The sequence below is a fragment of the Cervus elaphus genome, chromosome 18 (genome assembly GCF_910594005.1).
Source record: "Cervus elaphus chromosome 18, mCerEla1.1, whole genome shotgun sequence".
In the NCBI taxonomy this organism is placed as follows: domain Eukaryota; kingdom Metazoa; phylum Chordata; class Mammalia; order Artiodactyla; family Cervidae; genus Cervus; species Cervus elaphus.
The window spans coordinates 107,163,145-107,186,110 of record NC_057832.1 but is presented as its reverse complement, the minus strand read 5'-3'; the positions used below and the strand labels follow the sequence as shown (position 1 = coordinate 107,186,110).

Below are 22,966 nucleotides of genomic sequence, written 5' to 3'. Positions count from 1 at the left end.
ACTTGTGCAGTTTCATCTCCCACCACCCTGGCCTCATGGTCCAAAGACTGAAAGGAATATAGTTTTTCCGTGATACATCTTGCTGCTTCACATGGGTTGTGCCTAAAACATTTTTGTCTACTTCATCTAAAAACAAATGGTTAACTCGACTCATCTTTCAAGACTTTGTCTTGAAAGCCTTCGTCCAGTCCCCACAGTTGGGCTTTGAGTATCTCCACTGGTCACTCATACATTTCAATTGGCATCTTCATCATAGCATTGACCATCTTTAGTGAGTGAATTTATTTTGTGCTGAGCTCCTGGGTGTGCACGTGGGTAGAGATTAGGAGCCTAATGCAGATTTATTGCATAAATCAGGTATTCCTTTGGGATTGTTTGGGCTAAGAGATTTGTTCACCTCTTCCTCCTGCTGTTAGATTTTCCTCAGATGTTTCTTATGGACAGTTCTTTTTATGATCTAGAAAATATTTCCGTGATGTAAACCAAGGCTTGCTTAGTAGCATAGACCATTTAGGCTTACGTGAGAATTTCAGTGCTTGATGTGCTGCTGTTTGAACTGACCCATTCTTAGTTGATTCTTTTTACCCCCAAATTACTATATTCTATGAATAATTCAGAGAACTTCCTTTTGAGAACAAGATCTTCTCTGTCTTGTCGATCTCCTGATTCCCTTATGTAAAACTATACCTGGCCTTTGGTAGGTGAATGGATGAAATACTGTTTGTTTCTATCTAGAAAAGTGTATCTATTTTCTTGAAAGTTGTTTAATGATGTCCTACTCTGTTTCCTGACACCTAGAGCTGAAGAGAACAATGTTTTACCATTCCATAGGAATGCCCAATCTCACAATATCTTAAAAAATTCTGTGGTCAATGAGGTATTACATCTACAACCTTATGTGTGAGAACACTCTTCAGAGTGTATTAGAATTGCTGTATAAGCCTTTATTTAGAGAAAACTAAAAAAAAAAAAAAAAAAAAAACCTCTGGGCAAACCTCTTGCCCAGAAATTCAGCTTTTGCAAGGCATATAGCATGTGATGACCATGAGAGTATTTGGAACTTGCTAGTGAATTCTGTGGAGAAGGCAATGGCACCCCGCTCCAGTACTCTTGCCTGGAAAAATCCCATGGACGGAGGAGCCTGGTAGGCTGCAGTCCATGGGGTCGCAAAGAGTGGGACACGACTGAGCAACTTCACTTTCACTTTTCACTTTCATGCATTGGAGAAGGAAATGGCAACCCACTCCAGTGTTCCTGCCTGGAGAATCCCAGGGACGGGGGAGCCTGGTGGGCTGCCGTCTATGGGGTCGCACAGAGTCAGATACAACTGAAGTGACTTAGCAGCAGCAGCAGCAGTGAATTCTGTAAATGATGGAGTAGACTTAATCTTGTCTGTGAGAAAGAAAGAAATCACCCTTTTCCTGGTGAGTTAGTTCTTGTCCACCCATTCAATTCTATCGAGTAAATTGTATCTATTAAAGCCCTAAAGTAGCTCATCCTAGCAGTAACAGCAGAATTAATAGAACTGACTTGAATGTGTGCTAGGCGTCTTTTCTTTACCCACCAAGATTGACTTAATACAGTGCAATGCATTATTCAGACACTGACCATTTTTGCTCACAAATATATTTTAGAAAGGTTACTTTTAAAATAAGAAATTGTATTATGCCTAAAGGTAAACACTTAAAGGGCAGCCTTGAGTGTTTATGCAAGTCACCCCTGCTCAGTTCCAGAGAGCCTCATCCCACTAGGCTGCAGTATAAGTGGCGCCTCGTAGAAGCACGGGGTGCAAAATTTACCGGCCTTAAAAAAATAATCCTTCTTCAAAAGGGTTACTGTAGACAATTAGGTGTCCTACCTAACACAGAATGAGCAAAAACCAAAACAGTGTGGACACCCAGACCTTTTAGAGAAATTTGAAGATTGAAAAAAACCTTCTCAATGCTTCTTATTTGTATTTTTTGAAAGGTGTTAATTGCCTAGTATTATATGTGTAAGAGAAGCTGAAATTGAAATGCACTCTCTACCAGAGCCAAAGGTGACAAGAAGGGAGTAATTAACATTGATAATACACATTGCCCTAGGAATCTAAAAGTGAAAAATTAATTTTCTAGCAAGTCAGTTGGAAGTTTTTAATAAGCCAGTTGGTCATTAAAATGACTCTGGTGTTACCTATGAAACATAGAAGAGTATCTGAAATAATCCCAACTGACTTGATACCAAGGTCTGGTATGGAAAGAAGAGAGCAGTCTAGTATTTAGTTACTGTTATATATCTAAGCCTATGTCTGAATTTTATAGGAAGGGAATCATGTCATTAGGTGAAACTGAAGGATTGGGTTAGTTGTAATAATTAAGGATAGAGTGTTTTTCCTAAATTTATAGCAAGCACATGATAAAGCAGAACTTTTAAATTATAGGTTTGAATGAGATGTGGAACAAAAGACCTACATTGGCCTCTGCAACAACTGGCATAACAATGTGATAATTATAAAGTACACTTCAGCCCTCACAGCCTCAAGTGTAATTTAATGAATAGATTAACAAGGAGCAAAAAAGAAAGGGACTAACACTTACAAAGGCCTGTTTTGTGCCACGTGCTATGCTGGAAATGCAACTATTACTGATTCATTTAATTCTCATAATCACCCTGGGAAGTTGACGTTGCCGTATTTTACATGCCGAATTTCTACAAGATTATAAATGTTCACAGTCACCCGGTTAGAACATCCAAGTTAGCTCTGTCTCAAGTATCGTACTGTTTCTACTATAATAGGATGACTCTCAGATACAGAATATAGATATACAAACAGGAATATTTTTAAGAAAGAGCAATTATGATAGCTAGTTGAGGGACTATAATTAGAAGCAACAGATGCTACCCAACCAATCAGATATTATTTGCTGTGGTTGATAGTGATCTAAAGTGAGGCACCCTACTCAGTTTTAAACTCTTTTGATACTGCCTCATGTAAAAATTATTCTTTTATTGTTTTGCTCAATTCACTTGAAGAAATGACCTCTAGAAGTGCCTTGTATTTGCCATGATGACAGCTCTATAAATGTCGCAGTTACTTGAGACACTCCAGAAATGGTTTTGAGAAATAGACGCAGGTATAGACATGGAAATTGAAAAATGGCAAAGTAAGATTTGGAAACACCAACTAGAGAAATCATATATTATAAATAATGGGGAGCCTGAGATACTTTTGCTGTAGTTAAAAACATTTATTTCAAGAAAATTATATTTAGTTAATACTGTCCATATTTCATACTATGCAAAGACAGTAGTGATCTGCATAATAAAATAAAAATTAATGTTAAATCGCATAAGTTGACTAACTTTCCTATGTGGATTTTCATGAATTAAATAATGATGACAAAAGCTAATAGGGCTCAATCATTAAGCACTCACTGCATGCCATCCACACTGTATTTAATTTTTGCAGCAAGTCTGTGAAGGGCTTCCCAGGTAGCGCTAGTGGTAAAGAACTCCCCTGCCAGTGCAGGAGATGTAAGGGACACAGGGTGGATCCCTGGGTTGGAAAGATCTCCTGGAGGAGGAAATGGCAACCCTCTCCAGTATTCTCGCCTGGAGAATCCCACGGACAGAGGAGCCTGGTGGGCTGTGGTCCACAGGGTCACAAAGAGTTGGACATGACTGAAGTGACTTAGCACACAGCACAATGTGAAGTAGGCATTTTAATCTCTGCATTGAGAGCTGAGCTTAATGAAGTTAGAAAAATTTCTCAGAGTTACATAAGTTAACAGAGTGTAATGTAAGTATTCAACCTATGTATAGAGATGGCCAAAGCCCATGACTTTTAACTACTACTCTATACTGTTTATTATTGATACTATTTTTCAGAACAGGATTTATTTTTATTCTTTAAATGAGGAGCTAATATTTGGAAGCCTCTTCCTATTATTGTCTTGTTTTGTTGTTGTTGTTACAGGGAACCAAAGTCCTGCAGATGTTCATGTGGTACCTGAATCCACGGCAAGTCTTTGACCTTTCTCAGGAAGGACCGAAAGATGCGTAAGTCTGGAAATACCCTCCGTGGTTCATACTGTTTTAGGCGAGTGAGAAGATCTTTCTGCTTCGGGGTTCTGCTTTATTATTTGATTACATCATGAAGTATTTTCTGTCTTTCATCTACTTGCTCACCTCTACTACTCTCCCTCTAAAACTTCACCTGATGTTTCCCCTCTTCACTGGCTAAGTTTTATTCAACGCATATCCAGTGAGTTATTAACTCCTCTTGTATTTGTTGCTTAGACGCGTGTAACTGTAGATAAGGAGCAAGTCTGAATTGAGAAGGATCCATCCTTTTTCTACTTCTGCATGTACGGCTTTGGAGATGTGCCTTAACAGGAACAAGTGTATCTGTGGAGAATGGCCATGATCTGTTTATGAATGTGTTTGTTTATTTGATTTAGAGATTGCGTGTATATGCATCCATGACCACTTGTGAAGTGAAGGAATTGATTATACCTGTAGATTCCATAGCAGAGTGGGGGAGACAGTCTAGTTCCTGTTTAATCCCTTATTTGAGCCTCTCAGAAATTTCATTCTCTATTTTTTGTTGAAAGGGGTAAAAAATAAAGTCTAGTTTTAGGTGACATGTATCTTATATCTTCCTTTTGGTGGAAGGGTGTATGGTAGGGAAGAGCCAGGGCCGTTTCTGCTGTTGTCTGGTTCCCTTTTTAAAACCCATCTAATAAGACAGTTCAGATTTCATCTGTTAAACCTTAGAGCTAAAGAGATACTAACTACTTTTCAATAAGTAGTATCAGAGGCAAAGAGGTACTCAGATAATTTCTAGAAAAATAATATTCCTCTATGAAATGGATAAATTATATATTTTAAGCATGCAGGAGAACATTAATCATGAAAATTAATTTCTGTTGTCATTCTTCTAATCTATGAACTTCTTTGCCACTAGAGTTTGCTATAAGACTTCTATTTTTTTTTCCTGCATTCAAATGTATTAAGGCAAATCTTAATGGGTTTTGTCCTTTTATGTTTACTTTCCTTAAGATTTTATCATTTTCAGTTAGACTTTAGGTAGATAACTTCATAGATCACAATGAAGAATATGGCAAGACAGGAACTGTTTTCAGAAAAAATGTCATTTAATGTAAATAAGGTGATGTTTCTGGAATAGAGCCATTAGAATCTTCACTTCAGCAGGCATTTTAGTAGGGGAAGTGTCATTGCATTTTCTTCAGAGACAACAGGAAAGATCTAATTTCAAGCAGACAAAATCAAAAGAAAATTCGGTGCATCTTCCCTCTTTGGGCTGAGAAGTATAAATGGAGGTTTTAGTATTAGCAAGTGAGTGGAATTGTGGGTGCAGTTGTAATAATGCTAGTGGAGTGTCCCATCTCTCTGAAGAAGGTTTTCTAGGGTTAAGAGTGGGAAGTATAAGTCTGAAAAATAAATAGATCTGAGGAAAGCTAATCAAATATAAGGAAGAGACTTATAAGGACTATGGATTAATGATGGTTTTGTCTGAGAAAGGAGGAGGAGAATGACTAGAAAGAAAAAGAAGGAAGTTGACACTAATGAGGAAAATAATGTGAGTTGACACATTAATAGGAGTTATGGGAAATAAGCGCTAGGATGTTCCAATACTAGCCACTTAAAAACGGTGTTTGCTGCCAACCTCTAATCTGATTGTTGGAGTCAGTCCTCTTGTGATCACTCCGATTGAGTCACTTTGTAGCTAGTTTTGAAGCTATCACCATCCTCATGATTATGCGTTTTCTTCACCTGCCCCTCCCCCTCTTTTGTGCTGTGTGTTGGAATAATGCTCTCTGCCATGGCCAGGGATAGGCTCTCTCATTAACTTTTTCCTCTGTTTCCCCCACAGGCTTGAGCTGTATAGGAAGGTACCAAACCTGCGGATTCTGGCCTGTGGTGGGGATGGAACGGTAGGTCCTTGGAAGAGAATCCAGTTCTCTTCCTGGTTTCTTCCGTCTGGCATTTGTTCTCCTGGAAACATTTATCTTTCTTCATTCCCACCTCACAGTCTTTCCAGTCCCCTAAGCATGGGTCCCCGACCTCTGGGATCTAATACCCGATGATCTGAGGTAGAACTGATATAATAAGAATAGGAGTTAAGTGCACAGTAAATGTAATGCACTTGAACCATCCTCCCCCAACCCCGGTCATTGGAAAAATTATCTTCCATGTAACCAGTTCCTGGTGCCAAAAGGTTGGGGACCACTGCCCTAAAACATTTGTCTCTTATGTGAATCTAAGCCCCTAAGGGTTAGGAGGGACTCTTGTTATTGGCGTTAAGGATTCAGTCTTGATCTTTCTAAATTCTGTTCCCCGTCCCGCTGTTCTGTCTCTTTCCCTTTTCCACAAAGTAAGAATCATTAGAATGAAGTGATCACTAGAATGAAGATCACTAGATCACTAGAATGATCTTATGATCACTAGAAGTGATCTTCTAGCCAGATCACTAGAATGAAGATCATAGATGACTAAATGATTTTTAAAACAGAAACTGACCTATTTCCAGATATTCTTAATAGTTGGTCACAATTCTGGAAGAGAAATATGCATACACAATTGAATTATTGCCTTTTTTTTTTTAACTCATGGAAATAAAAGTTAGAATATTGACCAACGTTTTATCTTAAAGATCATAGTTGGTCCTCTTTGGAGTCATTTTAGGAGAAGAGATGGAATTGGGCTGACGTTTAACATCACGGTGTATTTCCCCCAGTTTGTCTCATCTGTTTCTCAGTTTGCCCTCTACTTATGTTGCTATATTTAGCAAAGGCAAATAATTGAGAATGGTGACATTTAGATTTTGCTGTTCAGTATCTTTTCTTCTGTATTTAGAGTCTGATCTCATAGGATTTTATTATGAACTATCTTTGGCTTTTCTCTAATTTTCCTAATTAGAATGTTTTATTCTCAAAGGTAGCAACAGAATCTTCTAATTTTATCTCTCACAGCACGTGAGCACTTAATGCTCCACTGAATACACATTATATACTAATAAGCACAACCAGAAAGAAATTAAACAGTGATTCCACTAGTCCTTTAAGATTTTCTGTGGAGAGGAAAACAATTTTCAGTTGAAAAAATAGTGTTTACTATTCTTTGAGACTCTGATACACATTATTAGCTTATAAAACTCATTATAAAGCCTTAAAGAAGCCAAACCTATTTTGCTTTCTTTAACCTGGTGCTTTCCAGAATTATTTGACTGTTGCGATACCCCTGGTATCCTGAATTCAGGGTCCTTTCTCTCTCTTAAATGACAACTACCTCAAATCCGTGTTGGCTGCCTGTGCCATCTTCATATCTTGGGCTTCGTCATGGCCTGGCTGTTCCACCTTCCAAACTTCCCCTTATCCCCTGCGTCTCCCCTCACCTCTCTCTGCCCACCCCCATCCATTCAGCGGGTATGTGTAGAGAGCACTGTTCTAGGTTTTGTGGTATTGAAGTATTCTCTGCAATTAGAGAAATGTTTGGAAACATGGAAATTCAAAGCATAAAGGAAAGAGAAAGAAGAGCCAAGTCCAGACACATGTGAAACGTTTGTAATTATGGAGTCAGAGCTGAATTTCAAAAGAAGAGAAAAAGATAGAAGTCTTATCTATCTTATCACCAGTAGTCTTATCAAGAAAAACAACTCCCAAAGAAGTTTCAAGACAGCAGTGATGATATTATTAAGAGACTGAAGGATTACTATGGATTTGCAGACTAGGAGGTAACTGGTGGTTTTCAGGAAAATAGTTTTGATAGAGTGCCTGGGACAAAACCCAGAATGAGAGAGATTTGTCATTGTCGCTAAGTTGTGTCTGCCTCTTTGCGACCCCATGGACTGCAGCAGGCAGGCCAGGCTTCCCTGTCCTTCACTATTTCCTGGAGTTTGCTCAACTCATGTCCATTGAGTCAGTGATGCCATCAGTGGGACAAAACCCAGAATGAATGAGATTTGGTACCACCCTAATGAGTTCTGGGCTTCCCTGGTGGCTCAGATGGTAAAGAGTTCCATCCCTGGATTGGGAAGATCCCCTGGAGATGGGAATGGCAACCGACTCCAGTATTCTTGCCTGAAGAATTCCATGGGCAGAGGAACCTGGTGGGCTATAGTCCATGGGGTTGCAAGGAGTCTGGACACGATTAAGCAGCTAATAAGCAATACACATAATGAGTTCTAATGAGCAGATCCAATCACAGTGTTGAATTTCTAGAAATACTTTCTGGTGTCATTAGTGTCACCTTCTTGAGTTATAGACTACCTGGTTCTCCTGCTTTTCTTATCTTTTCTAGCGTCTCTTCTTTAAATATACCATAATTAGGTATCTTTTTGGTATCTTCCAGATACCATAATTAGGTATCTGGAAGACCTAGACCATAATCTAGGTCTTCCAGAAGCCTGGATGTAACTTCTCATTTATGTTCTAGGAGCTTTTTCCTTCCTGCTACCTTATCTATGATCCTAGCTTCAGTTTTTACATCCTTCTACATAGTTCAGAACTGCAGTAGACATTTATATGTACAACAGCTATGAAAAGTGGTATGTTTCCCTTAGAATTGACGCATTCTTTTGAGCTAATTATTTTTGTCAGTGGTAACCTCTGTAGTCCAATCATGTAGAATCAAAACTTTGCATATCTTCTACCTTATATAAAACCAGATTTTATTTTACCTTGTTAAAACAAGTTGTGCTGTGAAAGGTATCTGAGGTTTATGATGTGTTTATCCAGGTACGTGATTAACATTTTTAATTTTATCAGTTTAGAATATGAAACTTTTAATTTTGAGTGTTTGTTTGAAGGAGAGGCCTGCTGATGGAATCATGAAGAGAAGCTCTTGGCTCTTGGCAAATGAAGGGTAATTCCTGAGTGCTGGGTACATGTTTGACATCAGGTGGTCAGCCTTCATTTAGTGTGTCTATCACTGTAGAGGTTATCAGAATTCTAAGTGACAAGGTTCTAGGAGGAATCAGAAATGGAATACTTTTGACTGGTTGGGATGAGGATATGTTAATCCTTAATCACATCAGTTTATATACAAAGTAAGTTTAATATACAGACATCTTGCATTAATTTGGAAAAAAGTTCTTAGGCTTCAATATGAGTTACTTTAATTTGATGCTGTTGAAAAGTACAAGGAGGCATATACTGCACTTGGAAGAGGAAGAGATGCTTGCGCCACCATTGCTGTGGCTTTTGGCAAGTTCCTTAACCCCTTCTGAGATGTTCTAAGTCTGAAAACAGACACATTTGGGTCCCTAAGGGTCTTCACAGTTGTAGCATTATATTAGTATAGACCATTGCTGTTTAGGAGAACTATTATGTAAGCTGCAGTTTTTAATTTTAAGTTTTCTAGAAGACACTTTACTAAGAAGCAGGTGAAATTGATTTTATAATATATTTTCTTTAACCCAGTATACCCAAGATACTATCATTTCAACACACCCTCAGTATAAAGTTACTAATGGGATATTTTCTGCTCAGTTTGTACTGTCTCCAGAACCAGCCTATATTTTAAATTTGCAGCGCCTCCAGCTTGGGTCAGCCACATTCGAGCAGCCTGTGACCACACCTGGCCAGTGGTGGCTGCAGGGGACAGCGCCACGGTTTCAGGCTCTTGGTAACTGGTTTACAGAATCCCGAGATGGTCACAGAGTTGCAGGTATCCAGTGGGCTGGTCCCATCTTTGATCTCTAGGTGGAGAGAAAATAACTCAGAATGATCTCCAATCTTCATGTTTTAAACTAGCATATTCCCTCTTTGGTCATGGGGTAGATTTGCATTCTGTCCTTTCTTTGACCACATCTCCACCCATCCAACTCCCCATGGCTGCTGCTTGCTTAAATATCAAGGAGTCTGTAAACTGAGACACTAAAGTTGCAGGCCGCCTTCCCTCCTTAAGGATCCTCAAGATGAAATGCTATCTGTCCTTACCTGCCCTTGGCCTTGATGAACTGGGCTGGACCCAAAGGTCCACCCTTAACCCTGCTGACTCTTTCCCAAGGGCTGAAGTTAAATGGACTTGAACTACAGCATGCTTATTTCTGGTTCAGTTGGCTTCCCCAGGTGAGGATACATGCTAACCAGAAGGCACGCCCATGCCCTGGCTCCCTGCAGCACAGAACAGCGAAGAGAGGTCTATTTCCCTCTAATTGACAGAGCAAGAAAATTGTTCCACATGCCTTTTCTCTCTCAACCTCTCCACATCCCACACTCTCTTGAGAAGCAGCCCATGGTGTAACCTCAGTTGTCTTCATGCCAGTGAGAGAATGGACAGGCTAAAGTCTACATTGTATTAAAAAAAAAAAAAACAACTCATATTTTGGCTTTTTTCTCAATTCCTTTAGGGCTGATTTTAAACATTTATCTTACCATAGAGTGACTTTGTAAACAATTAAGTGCAAATATAAAAATATCAAAAGGACGAATGGCAGTGTACATGTTAGAAAGGGAATCTAGTTGTCAAATGCTGTCTTTAGATGGTCTTCCAGGGTGCAGAAATGTTCCCCTCGTTCTTTTGATTTCTTTATATGAGAATCCTTTACTTTTCTGCCTGCAGATAATATGAGGAAAGGCAATTGTGCACCCGCTCTGTTCAAAGAAAATGTCAATTCACGGTCCTGTTCGTCCACCCCTCAGCCAGTTCTCAAGCTAGCATATTGCTGAATGGAAACACTGCTCCACCTGCACGTGGGCAATTATCTGGTGATAGTTATAGCTGAATGTGGCCAGGAGGTGGCAGCATCGGGCAACTGCTGCAGCCTCAGGGCTGGGCTGCTTTGCTCAGGGTTGAAGCCCAGAACCCTGGTGTGCTAGACCAGTCAGCCCTGCTTTTCTTAACATGAAGGCAGGAAGGAGCTCTGCTACCTGGAAAATGACCCTGCCCATTCTTCAGTTGTGATGGAAAATATGCCAAGTGCCCTGTGTTGCAGTTAATTAAGTTTAATTGAAGAGGTGCTTGTGGAGATGATTTGGGGTAATGCAATATTCCCAGCAAGCACAGTCCTGCCGACAAATATGCGTCTGGACTTCCAGCAGGAGCAGGGTCCTGGGTCCTGGGAAGGGAGAGCCTCTGATAACAGCCGATAATGCCTTTGGACTTTAAGACCTTTTATATAGTTTTGTTCTCATAGGGGCAGAGACAGGGACTATTACTGGAGATCTTTTATGCCTCCTTCTCTTGTAGGTGTATTTGTTCTGTAGTCTCTCCCCTCCACCGCCCTGCTCCCTCTACCCCCATGCCCTGTCTCTTTCGCCTTTCTGCTATTGTATAACCTGGCTTTTACTTTTTTTGATGGTCTGTGCAAGACTTTGTGACTTGTTGGCAGTCAGCGTTGGGATCAATCTGTGAAATTCAAGGCTCAACTTTGAAGTGGAGAGACAGGAAAAAGGCATTTTGCTTCTAGGAAACTGGACTTTTATGGATGAAGTAAAGAAAAAGGAAGAAAAATACAGCTTAACTCAGAGCAGTTAATGTTAATTTTAGGGTTTCCTATTTGTCAGGCACCTGGTAATCAACATCTTTATGTCATTTAATTGATAAAATGCCCCTATGGGGCAAGTACTGTTATCCCTTTTTACATAGGAGGGAACTTAGTTTAACTGACTTGCCCAGGCTCACCTGGCCAGTATGTGATGGAGCCAGGCTTCTGATACAGCAAGTCACCCCCCATCTCTGTGCCTTCCCTCAGTTATGTTGCCTTTTGGGGAAGGTGGTTGTTGGGTAGTGATGATGTAGCTCTTGGATGGGAAAAATTATTCAAGAGTTGTGTGAAAGAAAGATCCAGACCCACGTTAGCCAAAGAACTGTGGATTCAAGACAAAAATATCTGTGCTGTGAAAGGCAGAAGACGTTTGATGACTCCAAGGGTTATGTAATTGATGATGCCTGCTTGTATTCAGGGAAGAATTAAATGGTTGGTTAACTGGCCGTTGGATGGCATCACCAAATCAATGGACATGTGTTTGAGCAAACTCTGGGAGAGAGTGAAGGACAGGGAAGCCTGGTGTCCTGCAGTCCATGGAGTCGCAAAGAGTCAGACACGACTTGGTACCTGAACAACAACAAACTGGCTATTGGAAAAGGAGAGAGAATCTATTTCTGCAGTTTTTTTTTTTTTAAACCAAATCAACTTGTAAGAAAGGGGAAGGTCCTTTACATTCAAATCAACTGTATGTTTTCCTTTTATGCTTGAAAGTGAAGCAAAAGTAGCTCAGTCTGTGTCCAACTCTTTGCAACCCCATGGACTGTAGCCCACCAAGCTCCTTTGTCCAAGGGATTCTCCAGGCCAGAATACTGGAGTGGGTTGCTATTTCCATCTCCAAGGGATCTTCCCCACCCAGGTATCGAACCTGGGTCTCCTGTTTTGCAGGCAGATTCTTTACCATTTGAGCCACTGGGGAAGCCTATACTTAGGCCAAGTGTGAAAGGGAAAGGAGATGGTGAGAAGTCAGAGGGTCCAGAGGACTCTTGCCATTTTGTGGAATCACACCAGTTTCATGTGGATTCTTGGCAGCCTTCCAAGAAAAAAAAGAAAAGAACAATTCTTAAAGTTTGAATGAGGACAATTATACTGATCAGAGATCTATTGGGAGACACTTTATCAATTCATGGACGTTATGGGATACTTATTTCAAAGTTACTTGACAATTATTTGTGTTTCATGGGTTGTAAATTATTCTCTGACCTTCTGGTCTATCTTACTCTTAGTGTTCTTTCTGGGACTTAGAATTTCTCTCTGTAGGCTCGACTTCAGAGGAAGCTGTTTTGCTGTGTTTGATTTTCCCCTTTTCTTTCTCTGCACCCTTGTACTAATCTTTTCTAGTAGTTTGAATGGTTTCCAGGATCCTGAGACTCGAGTTGGGTTTTCTATAAGTGGTTAGGGCTCCCTTCCTGACCCTGGGTCAGGGGTGTTTCAGGTGTCAACAAGCTCATGGGCATTTCAACTCATAATAGAAGCTTTATCCCTCCAGCCCGAAGGCATCACAGCTTTCTGTGGATGATGGCCTCAGGCAGTGGCTCCTCACCCTTTCTTCTTGGCCTCTTTTCTTCTGACCACATAGGGAGTCTGGTTCATACACAGCCTCCTGCCAGCAAGGGGTGAACTTTTATCCCCTGTAATCAGACAGAAGCCAAACTCCTGGCTTCCTCTGCTTGCCCCTCTGTGCTTTCTTTGTTTCTGACCCACGGAGACTTTTTTTCCTCCTATTTTTCTGTCTAGAGGGAAATAGAATGTTCAAAGTGTGAACTCATAGCATTATCTTTATCCAGAAAAGACAGACCTATTTCAAAGGAACACTAGAAAAATATTTCTAATTTAAATCTACCTAAAAGAACTTAGATTTGACTTGTGAGTATAAATCAGAATAGGGGAGCTGCAGGAGCATCTCTCGGAGAAGTTGAAGTCTGTCTTCTTTTCCCTGCTGTATATGGAATGTTGAATTAGATTTCCTGTAAGTTCCACCTCCTCTCTGAGTCTCTGGTTCTACTCAGGGCTGTTTACAGCTGTAGTCAGGGAGCCCAGATTGCTGGGATTTCTGAGTTTTAGTGTCCTTCTTCATGACCTTTAAACCCCCTGCTCATCATTTATTAGAGGCCTCTGCTTTGACTCCATCTCGTTTATGTTTTCAGAGGCCGAGGAACAACCTTTAACATGGTCATTAGCACTACTTTAGTGTCTGGCATTTTTTTTTTTCCTTTTACTTCAATAGCAAGCTTAGTGAGTGTTGTGTCAAAGAAGAGCTAAAGAAGCCCTGGGTGGGAATCTGAGGACTTGTCTAGGGGTTCTTTGCTCAGTTTGGGGGAATGAGGGGACTTGTGGACCCTTGTATAGATCTGAATGTTTAGTTTCCCACCTTGGGCCAGCATTGTGTTACCGCTTTCTAAAAGGTAAACACAGTTTTAGGCTTCTTGATGGATGGGCAAGTCTGACATCTTAAAAAACAGTCACCGTGAAGGAGAAAGGGTTTTAGATAAGGGGTCAGCAGACCTGGTTATGACTGTTTCTTTCACTTCTGATTATTTGGTCTTGAGCAAATAACATAGCCTCTGTGTACCTCAGTTAATAAATCTGCAAATTAACTGAATTTGATTAAGCAGTTTCCAAGGATTCCCCAGTGCTCCAAAGATCCCGAAGGTCCATGCCATTGACTCTGGGATGGTCAGGCCACTTGGGAGCTGAGTTTAGTTCTTTACTGAAACATTCCTTGCACCAGAATGGCTCAGAGGTTGACCTTTGATGGGTGGCAAACCTAGCTTTGAGTGTCAGCTCTACCGTATAAATGATGTGATGTTAAGGCAGTCACTGAACCTTTCAAGCCTTGGTTTCTTTGTCTACGAATTGGGAATGAAAATTATATCTATTGTAGAGAGTAGTTTTGAAGTTTAATAATTCAGTAGAAAGCTTTGCTTAGGGACTAGCACGCAGAAAAGATCAGTATGCCCCTCTTTTTGTTAATTGCAAAATCCTTGAGAGCAAGCATTCTGCCTTATCTTAGAGTGGCTCACTCATCTTTTTATTTCAATTCCTTATTCCCATGCCTTATTATATAGTAGTGTTCAATAAATGTACTGTTAAAATACAGTTTAAAAAAATTTTAAACATGATTCTCAAACAACTTTAGAGTCAGTAAATGTTAAAAACTTTATTTAGGTTTATAATAAAGGAGCTAGCAAGATAACACCACCAGTTTATTGGAGAAGAAGAGGAAAGGAATTATGTAGTTTATACCAGAATAATTTTTCTAAATTTGAGACAAAATTGGTTTATGTTCTGATGGGGAAATAAAACCAGAGCATTTAAAGTGATCTTCTCTTCTCAATGTTTGTATCTCTATAGGACAAAAATTCTCCCAGTAACTTACACTCATGAAGTTCTTAGATAAGCCTTGTGACGCTCTAGAATAACACTGTGAGGATATTCAAGTTTCTTTTTGCTGTTTCCAAGTTTGGGGTAATTTTGCTAAATAGTTATAATAAGACAAAACACCAAGTATTATTTATCTTAGAAAAAGATTGAACAGTATATGATTCTAGTATATAAGTATCCATTTTCTGCCTAAACTTATAATAAGTACTAAGTTCATCCATAATTATGTTTTTCAATGTTTCATTAAGAGGAATATAGGGATATTTAGGAAAGCACTACTAATTTCTAAGATGATAACATACAGAGTAACCATTTAATGAGTACTTCCATAAGCCATGCACCATATCAAGGTTTTTATATATGTTTTAGTTTTAATCTATAAACAGTCTTGTGAGGTAGGTATTATTACCTTCATTTTGAAAATCAAATAAATGAGTCTTACTGTGGTTAAATATTTAATCAAGATGACAAAGCCGGTGTGAGCCAAAATTGAGATTTAGTCTGATTTCCTGAAATGCCCTAGCGATGAACCAACCTCCCTAAATTGTAAACTCTCCTGAATTTTAAAGTAGATCTCTAGTTGATGTGGGTTCAATCCCTGGGTCAAGAGGATTCCCTGGAGAAGGAAATGGCAACCCACTCCAATATTCTTACCTGGAAAATGCCATGAGCAGAGGAGTCTGCATCTGACTCTTTGCAACCCCATGGCTACAGTCCATGGGGTTGCAAAGAGTCAAATATGACGGAGCGCACACACATACTAAACACACAGATGAACAGGTCTAGTTTTGCTTACATGATATGGTGTATACAAAATGGTTCTTTTTCCCTGTGAAGAGACTTGGCGCATTGAAACTGCTTTGGATAAGTGCCCTTTCTGTTTCCCGGTTGCTGGATTTTTAAAGAAAAATATGCCTATTCTGTTTTGCTCCTTTTAAAGCCTCCTGTTCTCGGGTTGCCTTCTTTGTAACTTATCTATCTTTCTTCTCTCTCTTCTGGCCCCCACATGTCTGTAGGTGGGCTGGATCCTCTCCATTCTGGATGAACTGCAGCTGAGCCCTCAGCCTCCCGTCGGGGTCCTTCCTCTGGGGACTGGGAATGACCTGGCTCGGACTCTCAACTGGGGAGGGGTAAGCATGTCCTCAGGGGCTGCCCACGTCATCAAGCGGTGGAGTCCCCGAATCCACAGGTGCTCTAGTGGAAGGCACATGTGCTCCTCTTGTTCAAGGAGCAAGTTAGAGTTGAGAATCTAGGTCCCCATGAACCAGGGTTTTATCTTCAGTTTAAATCTATAGTCAGCTAGAGAAGAGGAAGTTTTATTTTTTTTAAATGGGTTATAGTACACAGGTCTGGGTCTTTTTGAGGTATCCATTAAAAGACAGTAGTCACAGGTACCCAGGGAGTGGGTTGGTCCTCATATTAAGCAATTACAGAGACACGAGTTGCTCCTGACCCCTAGTCCTGCCCTGATGAATCTGGTTCAGATTTCTGATTCTCACTTTGGAAGAGTCATGGCTTCGTTTGAGCTTTTAGTTTTCTAGTTAATGTCATCAGGCTTTTGGCTGTAGAGGTAGCCAACTTTCCTTTTCACCATGGAGTCAACTTCAGGCAAACTTGTTGAAAGCAGTTTAACCAGCCATTCAAAAGGGGCTTCCCAGGTGCCTCGGTGGTAAAGAATCCTCCTGCAATACAGGAGACGCAGGTTTGATTCCTGGGTTGGGAAGATCTCCAGGAGAAGGAAATGGCAAACCCACTCCAGTATTCTTGCCTCGAAAAACCCCACGGACAGAAGAGGCTGGTGAGCTATAGTCTATGGGGTTGCAAAGAGTCGGACATGACTTAGCGATTAAACAACAACTAAACAACAATCATTTAAAAACTATTATTATTATTATTATCATCATCATCATTAATATTTTTACAATATTAGGAAAGTAAGAAAGTATAATATGCTAACATATGCTGCCTGACTGGTTTTTTAACTGCTCATATGAAATTATTGCCTGGGCTGGGCCCGATGAAAATTATCTTCAGATATTAGCAGATATTAATCTGGCTTTTGGGTGTATTAACCTCCCATGGGTGATAATTATGTCAGGGTATTAGCAGATATTTATTTGACCTTGGGTGAATTAACTTCCCAGAGGTCTTCTGTTTAATTTTAAGTAAGCACAGTATAAATAATATATTTTCATAAGGCAGCTAATGTGTTTATCAGTATTAGTTCCTCTTATCTAAATCAGTGACTTGATCATCCTTAATAATCATGCTATCAGTCATGTGTGCTCAAGGAGTAAGTAGATAGCTCCCTAGCAGAGCTGTTCATCACTCAGATTTGCCTTAGGTCCTGAAAGGAATGGTGTCTTAGGACAAGGTCAGGGAGAGGTGAGGGAAGTGAAATATTAGAAATCATCTAGCGGATGTTGCTTGATTCTTTTCCTGCTTCGCCACATACACTTGTTCTGTGTATCCTCCAGATTTCTTTAGAGGGAGATGTGGGCATATCTGTTTTCACCCTGATAAAAACAGCCATCCAGCATGGCTCTCAAATGCCTGCCATTGACTGTTCTTAGTGCTGACAGAAGTCATTCTTCCGCTCAAACCAACTAGAGATGGTATTTCTGTGCACCGTACCCATGACTATGGTCTTAAATTCTAAATACCTCAAGGAAAACAGTTTACTCTCTCAGCCTCGTTAATTGCAAAATAAAGAGAGAGCTGCAGCAGAAGGTCTCTGCCTGGCGTGAACCATCAATACCTTTGGCTGTACTGTCCACTGTTCCAGACAGCAGTGTGTTCATTCTTTGATTCCTTAGGGCTACACTGATGAGCCTGTTTCTAAGATCCTTTGCCAAGTAGAAGATGGGACGATTGTACAGCTGGATCGCTGGAACCTCCACGTGGAAAGAAATCCAGACTTGCCTCCTGAAGAACTGGAAGATGGCGTGTGTAAGGTTAGAGAGTTTTCCCTTCTGCAGAAAGGGAACCCTGGAGTTTGTTCTGCCTGAGCCACAGGAAATACATTCCTGGCCAGAGGGTTATGTCTGATTCCCTCCTATAGAGGCTATGGCTACTGGGGCTTTGAGAATAATGCTATCCAGTGATTCTGCCCCATAGACTTCTAAAGATCAAGATTTCCTAAGTGCTTCCGTAGCGCAGGGAGCTATTCTCTATCGTCAAATTCCACACCAGAAATATATCAGTTTTCTAATCTTTCAAATTCATTGCAAACTCTTAAACCTATGAGGAGATTAAAAAAAAATCATATGGCCTGAAAACATTAGGCACAGCGTCTTTCAATAGAAAGATACCATCTGAGATTTCTGGTCTGATAGCAAAAATTCCAATTTCATTACTTGTTTGGGATGTAAAGATGCACCTAAATAAATGTTTGACTTAGCGTTTTTCCTTCAGTAATTAAACTTGTATCTCACAAACCAAGGGATATAATTATAAAAATGCTACTGTAGAGCTTCAGGGGAAAATTCAGTTTTAAGTTCTGGCCTCAATTTCATATAAATCTGATAGGTTTCTGAGTAGCCACTTGCTTTCTATTACTTTGCCTTTTTCTTCTGTGATAGTGTTTTCACATTTTCGTTGTGTAAGAATCTCCAGGCAGTGTGCCTCTGAAATGCAGATTGCAAGGCCCTGTTCCCAGAGATTCTGATTAAGTAGATGTAGGGTGAAGGCCTGGCATCCGTGTAGCATCCCTGCTTTATTGGATCACACCATTGATTGAAGCCAGGATTTCATGGTGCTTCAGCCTTTGAATCTGGTATCATTTTAGACCAAACCAGTCACCTTTCCTTGGAGAAGGAAATGGCAGACCACTCCAGGATTCTTGCCTGGGAAATCCTATGGACAAAGGAGCATTGTGGGCTACAGTCCATGGGGTCACAAAAGAGTCAGATACAACTTAGTGACTAAGCAACAACAAATGCACCTTTATTGATGAGCATCAAGATCCCAACCATTTGTGGTAGAAGCTCAAGTTACTTATTTGACTAAAATTGGTTAAAACATATTTTGTCTTACCTTCATAGTTTTTTCACCTAAACTGTGACTCAGAAACTAAGGTTTTTTGTAGTTATCGTGATTGCTCAGTTGACCTTGAGTTCATAATGTCACAGTGTTATTTAAGCAAGTATCGTCTTGGGATATAATACTTCTTTGTAATGTATTTGACTTATAGAAACTGGGTATAAAACAGCTAAAGTACAAAGAAATGTTCCATATGAAAATGTTAAGGTCCTATCCCCACTCAGCTTGGAATGGTTAGGCCCTCAATAGCAATCTCTATTTAATTCTCTTCCCAACAGCTTAAGAAATGGAAAGACTTCTTGATGTAGCCTGGGGACATTAATCCAGATAATTAAAGGGTTTCAAAAGTGGATTTGTAAGGAGATGTGTAGGAAATTGGGGCAATTTTTCCTGGAAAATATGAATAAGTACTCTTAAAACAGATTAAATTGTGATGTTATTTAGAGAATGGTGACCAGATGTTCTCCTACGTTATCAGCGGATGCTGAGACAAGGGTTAGAATCATAGCCAAAAGAACATAAATGGTAGAAATGAACATATCTGTGCTTTTGGCAGGATCACCAACCCTTGCTGTCATTCCTAAGGACTTGTATTTTTGTTTAAGTGCAGGGACTGGACATTCTCAAATGTGAAGCCAGGAGAGTGAGACATGTTTTGGCGTTGTTCTGTGTGTTGAGTTTCTCTCCCTGTTCTCCAGTCACTTGTAACCACTTCTAAGGGCTAAGCTGACCTCTGAATCAGTATATGCTCTGAGTCAGCCTTCTGTGTTTCTGTATTATTAATAATGTCTCTCTTGCTCTCTCTCTGACTCTTCCTCTCATTTCATTTTTCTCTTACTGGGACAAGATTATTGCTCTAGTCAAAGAGAAAAATCTTACTGATCAAGGGGCATAGGAAACCCAGTAATTTTTGAAATCTTGAGGCTAAACACTTATGTCTAATAGAAGAGGAGTGCATTTCTCTCTGGAGGATAAACCTGATCATTATCTGGAAACATCATCCAGGCTGAGATAATATTTCCCCTCTGTTTACTTTAACATTTACCTTCCAATCTGGGTTGCAGAAGAAAAAGTGGAAGAACCACCGTATGCCTTCTAGCATTTCCCACAGGCTTTTCTAATTGTTCTCACCTTAAAGCACAGGCCTTCAGATCATGTCAGCTTTGTAGTTTTAATGCAGGACTTCAGGCTACATAGCTTGTTCTCTCCTTTACTCAACTTGCAGCAGTAACAGCCAGGGACCCAGAGGACTCTGGCAAGGAAAGCTGAGGCTCGTATATATATCTATGTGTCTGTGTTTGTGTATTTCATGGTCATATTGAAGATATAAGAGTTAATAGAGTAAATAGAAATCTGAATACTGATAAATACACACACATATATTTTATTTCTAATTGGAGGATAATAGCTTTACAATGCTGTATTGGTCTCCGCTGTACAACAGTGTGAATCAGCCATAAGTATACATATGTCCCCTCCCTCTTGAACCTTCCTCCCATCCCACCCCACCCCTAGGTCATCACAGAGCACCAAGCTGAGCTCCCTGTGCTATTTGGCAACTTCCCACTAGCTATCTGTTTTGCACATGATAGTGTATATATGTCAGTGCTACTCTCTTAATTAACTTTTAGTTTTTCTCTAGGTTGAGAAAAGTTAAATGGCTCCCACTGGCTTATTGCTTACATGGCTTTTGTCAAAAATATAGATTTTTAGAAAATAAGGGTAAACAAATTAAATGGTATTTATTTTCAGTTGCAGTATTAATTTGCTGAACGTAAATTCTTCAAAAAATGTGCATCCACTGATTAAGAAGGTTAGATGTGATCCTTACAATTAAGTTTATTTGCAAAGTTTGTTTAGTGAATCATCCCTTGTAACTGTTACAAATGTGCGTCCCTCAGCCCTCAAGATTCTCGTGTTATAATATCCACAAGAATGGTTCTCATGTAATAATTTGTGTTGTGTCTCTTGTTTCCTAAACTATTTAAAATTCTTCAGAGTATCCTATGAGTTGAGCTTTCACTAAAGAATTAATTAAAAAATCCCTTGTTCCTTCTATGTAGACACCCCTACGTTGGGTTGTGACTGGTTTTTCTCCCAGGGACCTGCCTCACAGACAGGTATCTGGCTTTCAACTTTACCTCTGCCTTTGTTCATCATTGCAGCTCCCTCTGAATGTTTTCAATAACTACTTCAGCCTTGGATTCGATGCGCACGTCACATTGGAGTTCCATGAATCCAGAGGTGAGGACAACGTCCCATTTCCATCTCCCAGGGAGGAAGTTTCCAGCAGGTGTTTTGCATGTTCCCTTTTGTTTGCATATCACTTAAGTGTCCACAGTGTGCCCTACTGCTGTTTTTCCATTTGAACTTCCATGGTGAACCTGGGAGCTCAGTAAGATAGGAACTTATTACAGATGTTACCCTGAGACCTCGTTGTTTAGGGTCTCAGAGACAGGAAAGCTCAGGACCAGCTGTGTGCTCCAGGACTCAGGACTGCTAATCTTTAGGTTTGACTAGAAACCAAAGTCAGTGAACGACCCAGAAGTGATTAAAAAAGAGGAAAAACAGTGACTGAAGAACTGGTAAGGGAGGATTGATGCTGACTGAGAGTAATGAATACCATATTCATGGAGAGGATCTAGAGACAGTGCACAATAAATATACACGAAATGTTGAAACAGATTGGCTAATGTGTCTATACCAGAGGTGTGGACTTTTTAGTATCTGTTAGTCTATCTTTTTTGCATTAAGTAAAAAAGAAATCATTATTAATGATGAAAGGTATACTTACTCAAGCTGGTTTTTTAATATAATTTTTTTTGGATCTCCATTGCTCCACAGGCTTTTCTCTAGTTATGGTGAGCCAGGGCTACTGTCTAGTTGCGGTGTGAGGGGGTTCTCATTGCGGTGGCTGCTCTTGTTGCCTAGCATGGGCTCTAGGGTATGTGGCCTTCAATAGCTGTGGCACTTGGGCTCAGTAGGACGGCTCCTAGGCTCTAGAGAACAAGGTCAATAGTTGCGGTGCACAGGCTCAGTTGCTGTGACATGTGGGATCTTCCCGGATCAGGAATCAAACCGGTGTCTCTTGCATTGGCAGGTGGATTCTTTACCAATGAATCACCAGGGAAGCCCATCAGGCTAATTTTTTTCCTTTTTTTGCTGCTTTCTGTTTATTTGGGTTTTCCACGTGTTTTTACCTGGATAGTCAAGAAATCTCAAGCTCCACTGCAGGAAGAGGAGGAAGAAAGTGAGGCTGCATTTTCATTAGGGTCATATGTACTTATTTTTGTTGATAGATAGTGGCTGGAAGCCATGCAAACCACAGTTGAGACTCCAAACTGTTCTCCAACGCAGCTGCTCAGGGACTGTGACTTCATGACAAAGCTTGTATCATTTGCATCCAATACTTGCAGAGTGATTCAAAGCCTCATGAGAGCCATTCCCAAAAAAATAACCTTGCATAGAATAACCTACTAGATATTGGTCAAAACATACAATATATTGGGAATTATGCCAATCCATTTACATGGACTGGGTAATAAATATAAATCTCACTAAAGCAGAATCCTAAAAAATTCAATTGCAGAAACAGTTTTTGGCATAGATATGAAATAGCCCATCAAATTGACATGGGACAGTTGCAGACTTTTATTACTTATTGTATTTCTTTTAGAAGGGACAATTAAAATGACATTCATTTTGAGACAGTTTATTATTGGTGTTTTCTGTGTAAATGCTTTTAGAATTACCAGTAGAAAAGCAAATAAGGAGTAAAGAAAGGCTGAACATTTTGATTGACTTTGTATGTAAATAATGCAAACATTTGAATAATTTGATCAGAAAGAAAGTATATTGGACTTCCCTGCTGGGCCAGTGGTTGACTCCATGCTTCCAATGCAGAAGATGTGGGTTTGATCCCTGGTCAAGGAAGTCAGATCCAACATGTGGTGTGGTGCAGCCAAAATATAAATTTTGAAAAGTGATTTTTAAAATAAGAAGGTATACTTTATCTGATAGGAAAATAGATGCTGTTTTATTCTTCTCAAA

The 22,966-nt window shown here is 40.0% G+C and overlaps 1 protein-coding gene across 12 annotated transcripts in view; it reads left to right on the top strand.

Annotated features, from left to right (window-relative positions):
• DGKI (diacylglycerol kinase iota) overlaps positions 1-22,966 on the top strand; it is a 489,355-nt gene that overhangs the window by 260,897 nt on the left and 205,492 nt on the right. For all 12 annotated transcript variants that reach the window (XR_006334812.1, XM_043871570.1, XM_043871568.1 and 9 more), the window contains 5 exons: positions 3,956-4,038; positions 5,876-5,936; positions 15,892-16,005; positions 17,692-17,829; positions 21,082-21,160. Coding sequence is in view for 11 of the 12 variants with exons in the window: in XM_043871570.1 (XP_043727505.1) it covers positions 3,956-4,038; positions 5,876-5,936; positions 15,892-16,005; positions 17,692-17,829; positions 21,082-21,160 (475 nt within the window). In the remaining variant the exon portion in view is untranslated. The remainder of the gene's footprint in view (positions 1-3,955; positions 4,039-5,875; positions 5,937-15,891; positions 16,006-17,691; positions 17,830-21,081; positions 21,161-22,966) is intronic.